General features: G+C 42.4%; 1 protein-coding gene across 2 annotated transcripts in view; it reads right to left on the bottom strand.

Annotated features, from left to right (window-relative positions):
- Positions 1-528: 528 nt before the first annotated feature.
- CFAP299 (cilia and flagella associated protein 299) overlaps positions 529-13811 on the bottom strand; it is a 249754-nt gene continuing 236471 nt past the window's right edge. The window contains exons 5-7 of one of the 2 annotated variants that reach the window (XM_068941333.1): positions 6683-6812; positions 5175-5271; positions 529-591 (exon numbers count right to left, since the gene is read on the bottom strand). In XM_068941333.1, coding sequence (XP_068797434.1) covers positions 5176-5271; positions 6683-6812 — 226 coding nt within the window. In that variant the 3' untranslated portion in view covers positions 529-591; position 5175. Of the gene's footprint in view, positions 592-5088; positions 5272-6682; positions 6813-13811 lie in introns of those variants that run through there. The other variant, XM_068941332.1, reaches the window with a different exon arrangement.

Raw genomic sequence — 13811 nt, 5'->3', positions numbered from 1 at the left:
ATCGCTCCAGAGCAGCCTTATCTCTTGTCATTGGATTTGGTCTTGTGACCCAGTCAGAATCCACTGCTGTCAGCTCCAAATGACTCACTTTTCCCAATCCAAATCATTCCCCTACCTCCTTTATACGCACACATTCCCGTGTACAATTCATAAAGTTCAAAACCAGCACAAGAGAACACTAAACTGCACATCAGCAAGCAGCACTTGGAACTGCACTACCCAAACTGCAACATGCAGAGCTAGCTCTCCCCTTTCTTTTACTGGGCAACAAAGCTGTGTCCCTTTCCCTATAAACCCCCTAGCTCTTGGTCTTATAGAGGTGTACAGAAAATAAGTCTTTTCTAGGAGGAGTGGGGAGAAACTTCTACCAAGCTACCCCTGTGCATAGCCATTATACTGATACAGATATATATATATATTTTATATATATATATATCCATTATGCTTGCTTTTTTATGCTTACTAGGCTGGGTGTTTGCTCAGGTGGCCAGCATCAGCCTTCCCGTTGGAGGTGCCTTTCCAGTATAATTTCTTCTCTAGGGCCTGGAGATCACATGTTTCTCTCATCACAGAGAACTTCTGCTGTGGGATCTGTAATAACTCTGCTTGGAGTTGAACTGAAATAAAACATGCCTCAAGCGAACAATAGCCAAATAACAAGAGTGATGTTTTTTCTTCTTGTAAAGAGCGTGTACTGCACACAGGGCTAATCTGCATGGCTTCAGTACATTCAGCACCTGTGTTTTTGTTTTCTTTGCAGTGGGAACAGTGGCTTGGCCTGCACTGCTTGTCCCTGCCTGCCTTGCAGAGAATTGCCCAAAGGTTTTGTTCATTTTTAATCTGATTTCTTTTCTGTATGTGGAAAGTTAGAGTTAAGGGAGGATTTTCCCCTACAACCTCTTTCACTGATGGCCAAAAGGAGAACACTTAATGACCACGTTGTATGCTGCTTGGAGGTCTTGTTGTTCTTTATGTGAGATAGAGGTCGGCTATTAAGGTGGCACTGGCATCCTTCTGTTTCCTTCATTCAAGTTTGAATGGAGGAACTGGATTTGCAAGGCTGCTGCTGGAATCATGAGTTTGAGAGTTATGTGTCGTGCTGTGCTTTCTGAGCAGATACCTTATTACATAACTGCCAAATTCAAATCTGGGCTGAACTACCACCATTGCTTTGGGTTCCTCATACAGCTGGCCTTCCACAAAACCACTTTTGGTCAGAGAATGCAAGAGAGCCTCTCCATAAAATCACATTGATCTCACCAGAATTTCATTTCAGGTAACAGTAAGGAAAATCTTCTAACTATGTCCTGAAGCATCCTGTTACGATAGTTTAAGAACAAAGAACTTCAGTTTTTGGTTTAAAGTGACTTTTCAAAGCATTGTATTTTGTACTAAATAACAACTCTTCCTGTGATTCTGTCTGTGGCTCAGGATGGAGCTGTTCACCACCAATCTCATGTTGCTTTTTGCTTCACTATTATCCAAAATAACAACAACAACAACAACAAATGTTCTGAACCTGTCAGCAAGACCAAAGACCCAGCCTCCACATAAAAGGAACAAAACTATGATTTTGGCAAGGGAGGTAAAGAAAAGTAAAAGAATCCAAAACATGTACAGGCTAATATCTGTAGACCTTAACTCATTTTAACTCATTTATGCAGTTTAAACATGCTTGGGGGAAAAAAAAAAAGGAACAACCTCCAGTGGTATAAAATCTAGAGTTTTGTAGACCCTTTGGAAGGATGTGCTTTCTCATCAATGCATAAAATCAGTTATCTTATGGCTGTGTACTGCTCTACATCTGGAGTAAATGTCATGATCAGGGATCATACATGGTCTCTTTTCAGAACAGAATGGAGAAGTTTCCATTCCCCTTATGTTTATAACAGGCAATAATTTCAAGTTGGACAGTTTGTATTTGTTTCTGCTAAAAAGTCACAGAGCACAGGAGGATATTCAGGGAGCTTTCATGTGGTTATCAGTTCTTTGAAAGCTTTTCTCTTCATTACCATGTGTTTGGCATGTCCAGTATGTGCCTACCCAGGGCAGAACAGTGACAAAATGTTGGGAAAAACATCACTGTCATTTTTAGCATAGAGGGAAATACAGTGTAACAGCACTTCGTTGCCTTTAGGCACTATCCTGTCTGTATAGGAAAATGAACCTTTTCTTTAAAATGTAAGCCAGACTACGGAAGTGTTCAGGGCAGATTTTCCAGTGCTCACCACTTTCAACAAAGGCTAAATTTTCTTCCATTTAGGATTGGCAAGATTGGCAAAGGGCTATGACATGTCACTTTTGAGCTTCTATTAATCATATCCTCTGGTCCTAGGTTTTGAATATCAGAAGAGACAGGACACCAGCAGATGAGCTCACAGGTGAGGCTGGATAGGAGGGAATTTCAATGAGTTTTTTTGAGTAGTCATTACTTCTGTAGGCTCAGTGAATGCCTATATTTCATTGTATGTATTTTTGTTCAGAAAAGAAAGCAATTTTTTATCTCAAAAGAGATTTATAGCTCTCGTCAGAAATTGCATGAAATTAGAACTCTAAAGGAGGTCACCACCAACTGCAAAAGATGAGGCTTCATACGTCTTTACAGCCATTCAGTTGTCTGTCTTTAAAGACAGACAGTGCATTGGTGCATTCACTGATAATGACCTCAAAACACATAAAGCCCACTTGAATTCAAGTTTCCTTCCATTTTCCTACACATGCAGACATGGGATACTCTTAGACTTCCTATAGGATCAAGAGTGTTGATTCATATGACAAAAATAAAGGAAGGGAAACTCACAGGGAAATAACTTCCACAGTTGAAAATTCACTTCTATCTAGTCTTACCTCATCTCTCTTTTTGTTTTTAATTATTATGACTTTGAGATAATGTCCTCCAAACTTCAAGAACCATTTTCTAACTTAAGTTTTTTTTTTACATTCCTTTAAGATTTGATTAGATTGAGAAAGAATAATGACAATTCAGTGGTTCAAAGGAATGAAAAATGTGTTTTGTACTCCTACCAATAGTCCCTTCTACCAACCTTCATAACAAGGATTTCTTCTTCTCTAGTGTTCAAGAGAGACAAAAGCCAATGTTTTCAGAATGGCTCAGGACCTCTGATTTTGTCTTGCAAAAAATATTTCCTGAATTATGAGCTGTGCTATAAAGGCAATTCTGCTTCTGTGGTATAAAGATATTTATAAATGAATCTCAGCCCTTCCCTTGAACTGCCTCAAGAAACAGGCGGTAAATCAAAAATAAGTCAATCATAGAAGCCCAGTTTTCAGGTGAGACGCAAGAAATGATGGAAATCTTTCTGGTTAGTGCTGTGAAATGAATAGAGGGAAACATGCAGGAGCATCGTCGAGAGAAATCTGCCGTAACAATGTAAGGCCTTCCTTCTCTCTGGAGAAGTACATTTCCAACACATGGAGCTGCAGAATCAAAGAGTTTCTACAGTCTTGGGCTTTTGTTCTTTCTGTTAATAGCCCTGGGAAGAGGCATAATTTGTCTCTGCCTGTTTGTTTTCTACTAGTAGCTTGGTAGTTTCACCTGCTTTGAGGTGAAGGGCTGTAGTGGGTGATAGGTTTCCCCTGTCTCCAGGAGCTAGTGCTGCCCGAAGCAGGCACGGAAACTCCTCCTGTTGGCATTTGCTGCATCTACACTAGGGGGCTCTGCTGACCTAGCTATGGAGGCAGAGCCCTGGTAGCGTAGACAGGGCCTCCAACGTTGAGCTGTGATGCCATGCTCTGCTCTGCTTTGTCCACAACCTGGCCGCATCTCAGGGATGAGTAAAGTAACCTCCAGTTTGCATGCCTGCTGAAAATTTTCAGGGTCCTATGGGATGAAGTGCTATATATAAAAGCAAGATGTTATAGTAAAAGATTTTATTGTATTTTGGAAATGGCAGAACTTCGTAACATTGAAAGTTTTATGGGAAAGAAAACAAGTCTTCTAAGTCTCTCTCCTAAATTATTGCACCTTTGAAGTAACAACTTTCACTTTGTAATTGTTGGAACACTCCCTCTCCTTGCGCTAAAGAGATCTTTAATGCGCCAACTGCTAAGACGGAGGCTCTCAGCCTTTTCCAAAGGGAACATGCTTGTGATGAGGCTGATAGATAAACCCCACCCTATGGTAAGCCTAGCAGCACTGCTACCATCTTTTTTCTTCTCTGAGTTCCCTCCCTTGTCCTTTTTACAGCTTCACCGTTTTAAGGTAAGAAGACATCATTAAAATCATCCAGTCACTTAAACAATAAGGTCCAGGAAATTTTATTCAGCCCTTTTCTGCCTTTGTTTCCTCTGCTTTCACCCCCACATCCTTTTTCTTTTCTCTGTAGTTATTGTTATTCTTTGTTTTCTCCTAGTTCTGTCAGCTGCTTAGCTTTGTGCCATTTTCCTGTTCTCCACTAAGCGGAGAGCTACACTGATAGTTCTGCCAGCTGGGTCATGTAAGTATGGGCAACTTACCCAAGTGCCCTGGGAATGGAATACAGTCCCTGTAGTCAGGCAGCCATTACGTTGCTGCCTGAACTTCTGGCAAGCTGGTACTAGAACAGCTGCAAGAGCAGGAACTGATGAAAACTGGCCTTCAAGGAACCAATAATGCCTTCAGAGTGCTGCAGGTTTCTTTACATTTACCAGTTTCTTTGGTGGGACTTCTTGGGCTACCCTGTGAATGGCTTGGTCCACGTTAAATGGGATTAGTTGGTCCACAGAGCCCTACGCCTCCCTGAAAGGAGTCTCCCATGAATCATTTAGAACATCTTGTTGCTGGGAAACTACGTGACAGTAGTTTTTGCTTTACTCCACGAAAGAACGCAGCCCCTCCATATGAAGCTGGCAACACTGCTGGGTTAGGAGCAGTGGAGAAATGTGGGTCCAAAACCTTCTCTCTTCCCCCTAGGTGCCTTTGCAGTGTCACATACCCAATGGACTTCAAAGAGAGCAATCAAGGGGCCCTGATACATAGACTGAATAACAGTGTGGGGCCTTCCTTCCACTTTACTTCCCTCAAGGAGCCAGGCACAAACCAACTCTAAACTAGTCTGAAAATCAACCCTCCTTCCCCTGAACGCAAGGTAAAGATCTTTCAACTGTTTATTTTTCTTTCGGGTGGCTTTAAGGTAACTAAACACACAGCTGGGAGAATAACCACAGAGATGGACCTTATGCCCCTCTTCTGAGGATGTGGTCGTAGATAACAACATGGAGGTAGAGATCTGTTTCAATAGGTGTCCGCGTTGTGTTGTCTCCTGGGTAAGCCTGAAACACAGAATATTACAGGTACCCAAACAGTCAGGAGACACAAGGCATGGTTTTTAATTTCACGAATCTTCTCAGATTCTTGGAACACAAAGGCTGATCCCCCTTGAGGGTGGGGAATTCTCAATGAAGAATAATGTGCAGGCACCAGATAATCTAAAATTTCTCCTGCGCTGCTTTTAGCAGATGGAAAGAGAGTGATAGAGTTCTTTTAGATAAACACAGCTAGGAACAACTGGACTATCAACTGGTCAAAGAGAAGGTCCAAATGTAAAGACCAGGCAGTTAGTACTGAACCTGTTGAAGCTGAAACCACTGAGAGAACTCATGCTGATTTTAGTTTGGGCCATCTTGAGGACTTCCGAAAAGCTTGTTCTGCATCAGTAAGTGTTACAGAAAAAACGGAGCCAGATGGATCTCAAGGAGACGTACATGCCTGTACCCTGCAACCTGCAGGGAGACCGAAGGTACCCGCACCAGCACTTCTTAGTATGGCTCTTGGCATGCAAGAATCTTTTGCATAGACACTAAAGAGCTGGTTATTTGTTACAGATGTTCTGCAGCTGTAGGAAGTTAGACTGGTGGCCCACTTTCAATGCAACAAAACACATTTTTAGGTATGCATTTTTGAATTTCTAACAAACCAATGCACTTATTTTGAAATGCATATAATTTGATATTTTGTACTGTTACTATTCATATGCAACCATCTTTCATGGGAAACACATCAAAGAAACCATCATCCTAGATCTGTTCAGTACAAACCCAAACAAATTATTGCCCAGCTTACTTCATGTTGGTTTTGAGAGTAACCAAAGCCTGGGTGTGTTTGTCACATTCAATCTATAGTCCAAGGACTTCAGTTGTAAAGTTTAAAAAAGTGCAGTTAGCACCAAAGGAACAGTCAGTTTCTTACAAAGGGAAGCTGTTCATAAGATTATTACCCATTTAGTTCTCAACAGGAGATATAGGTGGGAATTTAAACAACTTTCAACTATGGCTGCAAATAGGACACCAAGGTATGACTCTAGTGTGTGAGCTTTGTTTGGATTCAACTGCTTTGCAAATCTAAGTAATTACAGAGTTACTTACACAGTAGTGGGTGAAGTCTGAGATAAATGGCACAGATCAATCAACTTCAGCAATAATAGGATCAGACCCATTTTTAGAGAAAGCAAAGCATACATTTGTGCTCTCAATAGCACGTAAGAGACAGAGTCCGTAACATTCACCCAGCATACAGCACTATTGAGGCACAAGCATTTTCCTTTCTTTTATCCAACGGTAAATCCTTCTGAACCATTTACTTTGCAGCTCTGCACAAGAGCTATTTGCGATCAGACTTGAACAGCTTAGTGGTCCAACTCCATTGCATAAAGGAAAACCAGAATATTGCAGAAAAGACATTTACCTTTGGATCCACATTTATTATTTTCCTATCGCTTTTGTTCTTGAAGAGTAATCCACAGGCATTTTCTGCAATCACTTGGTAATTTGGGCTGGAATTTGAAGTGCTGACATTTCTATCCCAGTTGTAAAAGCTGTGAAAATGTGAAACAGAAATACTGTACTTTTAATGGATGCCATTCTTCCAGCTTAAAGGGCAGATTCTGACCTCCTTATTCATGCTGAGTAGTTCCTGATTCCACAACAGTCCCTCTGAAAGCCAAACCGATTCACTGAGGAGCAGAAATCTACTAAATATTAGAAATCCTGTCCAAACATGGTCCTACATACCTAGTCTCTGGCAAACCAAAACTGAGGCCCCTAGTTGTGTTCTCATCTATTCAGTACTAGCATTACTAAAAGATTCAGAGCCTGGGTTATAACTAGCGGGAAGTGGTAGTGCTTGAGAATTACTACTGTGACGGAAACAGCTCTGGAGACCACCTGAAAGTGCTTCCCGGACCACCACAGATCTGCAAACCAGATGTGAGAACCAACAGTTTCCCCTTTGGATCTCATTGTAACTCTCTTGCTGCCTTACTGTTTTCCTTTCTCTTGTTTTTAATGTAATTCTGGTAGTAAAGAGTTTTTGGATGTCTCCTCATGGGCCAGACGCAGGGGGGAGGGGCTGAACTTCAGCTCCCAAAAGAAAATCCCGGCTCCCTGAAGAGCTGTAGGTCTCAATCTGTGATTAATTCTAGAGCAACCCGTTCAATCAGGCTGACCGTGTTTGCAGGTTTCTAAAACGTCTCAGCACTAAACGCTGCGTCAGAAGGAATCACCAGCCCACTTCGTCAATACAAAATGGACAGAAAGGGGTTTCAGCAAACTATCCATCTTACTCCTAGGCTGGAGGTGTTGGAATTCCAAAGGAATTCTCACACTCTTTTTGATTTCCCAAACGTTTTATCACCTGGCCTTAGCCCTTTTGGCTTTTGTACTTGCAACACAGCCAACTAACAGGCTGTGATTTGCATGCTCATTGCTAGTGTTTGTTTAGAAACCTTTTCAGCTCAGCTGTAACTGCAAATTGCATGATGCGATGGCACTGCTACGTGTACCTCACTGGGATACTCATTTGATCACCTAAGTGGCAGGCTGCACTTCTGCTGCTGATCAGATGTGTGTATCTCTTGTAAAAGGAGAAGGAAATGGGAAGAAGTCAGGAAACATTCTGAGCACTCTAAGCAGGACTCAAGAAATTTTGAAAATACAAAGCCTTTTATTTTCCTATCTTCTGCAAGGATAATCTGCTCCCGCTAGATACATGGGTTCCAGTTTTAAAAGTGCCTTGATTTATGCTTCATACTGAAAGAAGGTAAAATGATAGGCCTCACCATTACGTATCCTGAGCCTTTTCAAACTCTGAATACCTTTGGTATGAATGGAGCAACACATAATGACTTAGTGGTGAATTTACAACACCCTTGCAGAGTTCATCCTGGCATTACAGAAGTCAGTGAGTGATTTGCCACTGAAGTTGATGGATTTCACCCAGGTAATGTAAAATGGATTTGAGTTGTGTTCAGCACAACACTAAGGTCTTGAGCAAATGGGTTAATGAAAATACAAGCTGCCCTCTGGAATTCTGTGCAACCTAGTACTTGAGAGCGTGCAGAAAATGAGTGAAAGGAAGGCGGACATAATAAATTCAGCTTAATGGTTTTGCTTCGATACTGTAATTGGTCAAGTTAACTTGTTGTCTATAGGATTATTTAATGCTCCTGGGTAGCCATGTTAAGTCTCTCTATGGCAAACATTCAGAATTTTTGTATGCATTGCTTAAACCTAAGAATAAAAATACACACGAATTTGCATACTAATTAAATACACAAATTCTTTAACTCTTTACTCAACAACATTATTTCATCCATACAGCTTTTCCCTGACCCCCCAGGACACAACTTGCTCAACAAGATATGTCACACAGTTTGTGCTGGAAAACTGCTACCAGATTAGGAAGGATTTGCTCTACGTTATCTCAGGGGGGAAAAAAAGTCTGTCTGCAAAGACTTCCCCACGTTCATTAAAAAGAAATTAAACATCTGAAGGAGGAAATAGTGAATTAGCTGCCGGATAATAACTTCCTGCATTTTGCCAAGTTTCCCACCCCACTCCTACAATACTTCCACATTTAAGCCAGTGGGAGCTTTGGATGTCCAGTGAATAAAAGGAATAAAAGAATCAGTGCTCAGACAGGCTTTGTATTGAGAAATGAATGTCTAAGGCAAACGGTTTGGTTATGGACTCTTTGCTCCACAGCAAATTAGTTGCCATCATGTGCTTAGATGCTAGAGAGATAGCCCCAATGTGTCCGTTGGTGAAATGAGGTGAATCTGTCTGAACTCCGTACTGAGGAGCAACAGAACCAGACAACCCCCTGCGCAGTTCCAGCCCACGTGTAAGCACGTAGGAATGCTGCACCCTGCACAGCCTGACATCGCCACCGTGTTCTCCAAGATAAAGGCCAACAGACAGCGAGAAGGCTGCTGCTGCAAGGAAGACTTTGGGAGTGTCTGGCCACAGAAAGAGATTTCCACCTGCATCCCTCCTCTAACAGTCTTCACTGAAAATTGACACAACCGATTACAAGATGAGATTCATGTAATCTGCACCCCCAGCTTCAGCTGGCGGGATGAGAAGGGCTGCTGAAGGTAGAGGACAATGTTGGTGCAAGGACAAACTAACGTATGTTGGCTGGAAATATATTTAGGCAGGAAGTCAAAGGAAAAATTTGATGAGAGGAACAAGGGGTTGGAGAAGGATTCTCTGGAGCAGCCTCTTGCTTCTCTGTCAGTTACTGTTAAGGTGAAACTTGATCATTTTACGCAATGCTTTCTACCATGTGGCTGTTGCAATAAAAGGAGGTTGGAAATCAGGACCCATGAGATCCTGTCTCATCCATGTTTCTCTCTCTAGAATAAACAGTAAAATGAAATTACAGCAGGAAGTACTATCTATGAGTTACTATAATCCCAATCCAACCAAACTGATTTTTATTAGTAGAATTACAGGTGACTTTAAATATTTAAATTACCCTGAGAGGGAAACGTGCTATCAGATGAGCAGGATCAAATGCCAAATTCAAAATTTACAGCGTATATTTTTCCTAGTATTATTTTGCTTGATTTCCAAGTGTTTTGGAACAAATTGAACAGTCTTCAGTACAGCACTTAAGTATGTGGAACATGAGAGACTTAGCAGTGCCCACAGTCCAGCTGCAAGAAGAATGCATCTTTTTTTTATTTTAACAATGAATTGTTGGTGTAGTGGTCTATAACAAGCACCACACTGTGCTTGGGAATACAGACTAAAATATGTGAGGCGGTTTTTTTCATTCATCAGCTAATTCTGGTCAGAGCAGATTTTCATTCTGCAGGCAGGCAAATGCCTTCCGAGAACCCAGGAATATGAATACAGGTTTTTGTATACTTAAAGTTCTCCTTTGGGTACCAAGATGGCAGCACATCAAACCACATGGTGCTTATAGAATGTCTTTCATCCAAAAATCTCTGGATCCTTTTGTAAACATGCATTAAACCACTTGACATTCTTGTGAGATGTAAGGCAGGCTTTATTACAGCTCATCAGTGGCTGTGGGAGCCAGGGCACAGAAAACGTCCAAGATCTTCCCCCAGGGTACGCAGTCCCTATTGCCAGCTCTAGCCACGAGAGGAAAGGCTTTGCGTAGACGTGGAATTGGCCAACTGTTTTCCAGTAGGCAAATCTTTGGCAAGGTTTTACAAACTGGATTTTGAAGCCCGGGTGCATGATTTTCCCCTTTTTTCCCTTATTCCAGGGTGAGAACCCAGCTTTGATGGAAGATGGACTTACACAGCCTAGTCTAGGGGTTGAAATGCCAAGGTGCATCAGGCCTGGACAGACTGGAGCATGTTTCAGTCAGACGCTGAACTAACTGAGGGCTGCCAATCACCACCTGACCAAAAGTAAAGATGATGTGTGTCGGCAGGGTAAGAGCTTTGTTGTTCCAACTTACTATTTACTATTTAAATCAGCAAAATCGGGGAGAGAGAACATAGCGTAAAGGTGTTTATGTCTGTGTTGGCTCCACCTTTGATCCCATGGGGTTAGATTATGCTACCCTATTCTTTCTTCCCCTCAGGATAAGGACTGGTTCCTTGATTCAGTTCTCTACTTTTCTCTTCCCACCCACACATGCACTAAGATAAAACCATTCCCTATAGCAGACTGGGACTTCAGTCAAAAACTAATTATAAACAATGATGGCTCAACAGCTTTTTTCAGTTTGTGGTTGTATGAATTTGCGATGCAAACTATCTGGCTTCAGACCCCCTCCTGGTAATTTACAGACCAGCTTTCTTTAGTTGGGCAGCAGCAGAAGGGTGTAGACAAGTGAGACAGGGAGATGCAGGACAAGAAAGGAGAGAAGAGATTGAAATAAAATCCAAAGGAACCCCTTTATCCTGAAAAACGACACTCTCTTCCTTTCTACCCTCCAGTAGGAGTGCAATGATAATCATTCTAATAGGGGGGAAAAACTGGCATTCTTCATGTGCTTGCCAAATATGACAAAGTAGCCATATACTTGGATGGGATTGGCCTGTCAGTCCCTTCCATGGCTTTTTAGTGCAAACGAGGTCAATGTCTCAGCGGGACATGACACTGTGTAATACAGCACATATGCCTGACTCCATGCCAACCACCGTTTCATAATAAGATGCATATCACATGGTTAAATAAGAACAAGCTACTTTTTTCTATGTGAAAGAGTTAAAGAGAGGCTGAGAATTGCTTTTCTTTTTCATCGTGAAACAGCTTTGATTGAAATACTACCGTTACCAAATAACTACCATGGTAGGATGAGATTTGCTATGGTACTTCGGAAAACCAAGGCAGTTTGATTTTCTCCCCAGCTACTATGCACAGTACTTATTTTTGCACTATTGGGTTAAAAACAGGTAACATTTAGCTAGATTCTCATGACTGATTATCTTCCATACTGGTTGTGAATCAAAGGTAACTCCAATGAACTCTTGTATAAAATTGGTAGAAATGAACATCTGGCCCATAGGACTAATTCATGCCCTGGTTTCCTACAGGCAGTGAAAAAAGCACAGCACTTCCTGGTGTGCCTGTAATTACAAAGCAGGAGTCACCATGGTAAATACTGTCTGACAAGTCCTCTTTATACCACTGGCACTGGGGGGAAGTGGTGACATATGATCTCTGTATCTAATCTGCTACCAGGCTTCCCTGTGCAGAACTGGAACGGTGAGAGGATGTTTAGCACTGCAGGCAGAAATAATTTTTAAGACTGTTCTGACCTTGCCTTTGCTATTTAGCTAATGAGGAGTTTGCTGCATCTCATTACTGGACTTGTGAAATAGCCGTGTCAGTACTGGGGGCGGCAATGACATTACATTACTGAAAGGCAGTTTTTAAGGATGAACACTGTGCCAGCCAGCACTGGATGCATCTGAACCTAGCAGAGATGCAGCTTTTCCCTCTTGCTCAAATCTGGACAGCTCCTGCAGGGATGCTGCTCTGTGGCCACCACCAACACCTTCTTGTTGCAGTTGCTGAAGGCAGCCTCTGCTTTGTATCTGTGCCAGGCAATATTAGAAACCCTGAAATTTGGCTCAACAGAGATCACTGGCAAAGTTGCCACTGATTTCAGGAGGGCTACTGCTCACACAATACGTTCAAAAAGCCCAGGACGAGAACTAACATACGACTGCTAATCATGGGGACTAGAGCCATGCCATGGCAGTGAAGGTCATGAATGGCAAGAGTCTGAAAATATCTCACTGATCTGCTGACTTACCTTTCACCATGTTGCTTTAAAAGCACATTTTTTTTTCTTATCCCTCTTTTTTTTTTTTTAATTAACAGAGGTGACACCGCAGAAAGAGCTCTGAAAGGATGTGCACCCATGCTGATTCCCATTCTCTTATAATTCCACAGAAAGAGTAATGAATGCAACACACTTTAGGAGGGCCAAGACCCTGATCTGACACCACCAAACCAGCGCTGCGAGTACGTGCAGGCAGCTACACCCTCTGCACAAGACACCCTGCCGCTGATGAACACCATACACAGTGAGTACCGGGAGGTGTCCAGTGGGGTACACAAATTGGCCTTAGGCCTGCTTTCATTTGACATTGTCCGTGGCAGGCTGGAACAGCTCTGAGATCAAAGGACTTGCAGAGCTCCTCTCGGCACTGTAACCCTTTCATCTTACCCACTTCTCCTGATAACCCCCAAGCCCCATGGCTGCACCACCTCCTGCCTAGGCTCTGCCTCTAAGATTGCCCCTTTTCCCTACAGCGAGGAAGAAAAAGGAGCGTGATGTACAAAAATGATGAGCACCCGCAGCTTCCACTGATGGGATTTGAAGCTGTGCGTCTGCTCAGCAAGCCTGTAAGTCAGCTCTGATGAGTTCAGTTTACAGGGGCGTACCACGAATGGCAATAAACTGAAAGTAGGTGAAATCAAGACTGCTGTTAGGAGCTGTATGCCAGCAGAGAGGTTTGCTGAACTACAAAAGCACACTGCCGGGGGAATGTACACCCAGATCGGACTAGACCATAAAACAAATCTCAGCCCCATGATACCGATGGGATGGACCTCAAGGTCTCATGGGAAGGCAATTCAAAGCTTTCCTACTAGACGCTGACAGGATTTCTGTGGTAAAGAGCTCGCATGAACATAAGAGAAAAGGATTCAAGAGCAGAAACCCCATGTGGAACCCTCCAAAGTCACAGGATTTGTGGACTCGAAACAACTAAAACCCCATATTAGACCATTCTGAGAAATATGGGCTACATCTGTTTCTTTAAGAAAGAAAGATACTTTTGAGGAGCGAGGAAAGCTCCTTCAAGCACTTTTGGCCAAATGATAACTCAGTTACGATGGCACGTGATCACGTATGGCAAGGTCAAACATCATGATTCCTGCAATAGCCAGAGGGGGAACGTGGCAGGCAGCAGGTCGATCCATTAGCCTGAATTTGGATGCTATGTATCTGAAGCTTTCCTACTGTACACAGCTCTTATCTCTGTGTTAACTAAGTGGTGCATTTTGAGTTTATCATGGCTTGTCATATTTTTCAG

This window comes from Struthio camelus, chromosome 4 (genome assembly GCF_040807025.1).
Source record: "Struthio camelus isolate bStrCam1 chromosome 4, bStrCam1.hap1, whole genome shotgun sequence".
In the NCBI taxonomy this organism is placed as follows: Eukaryota; Metazoa; Chordata; class Aves; order Struthioniformes; family Struthionidae; genus Struthio; species Struthio camelus.
This window is presented reverse-complemented; position numbering and strand designations above follow the sequence as displayed.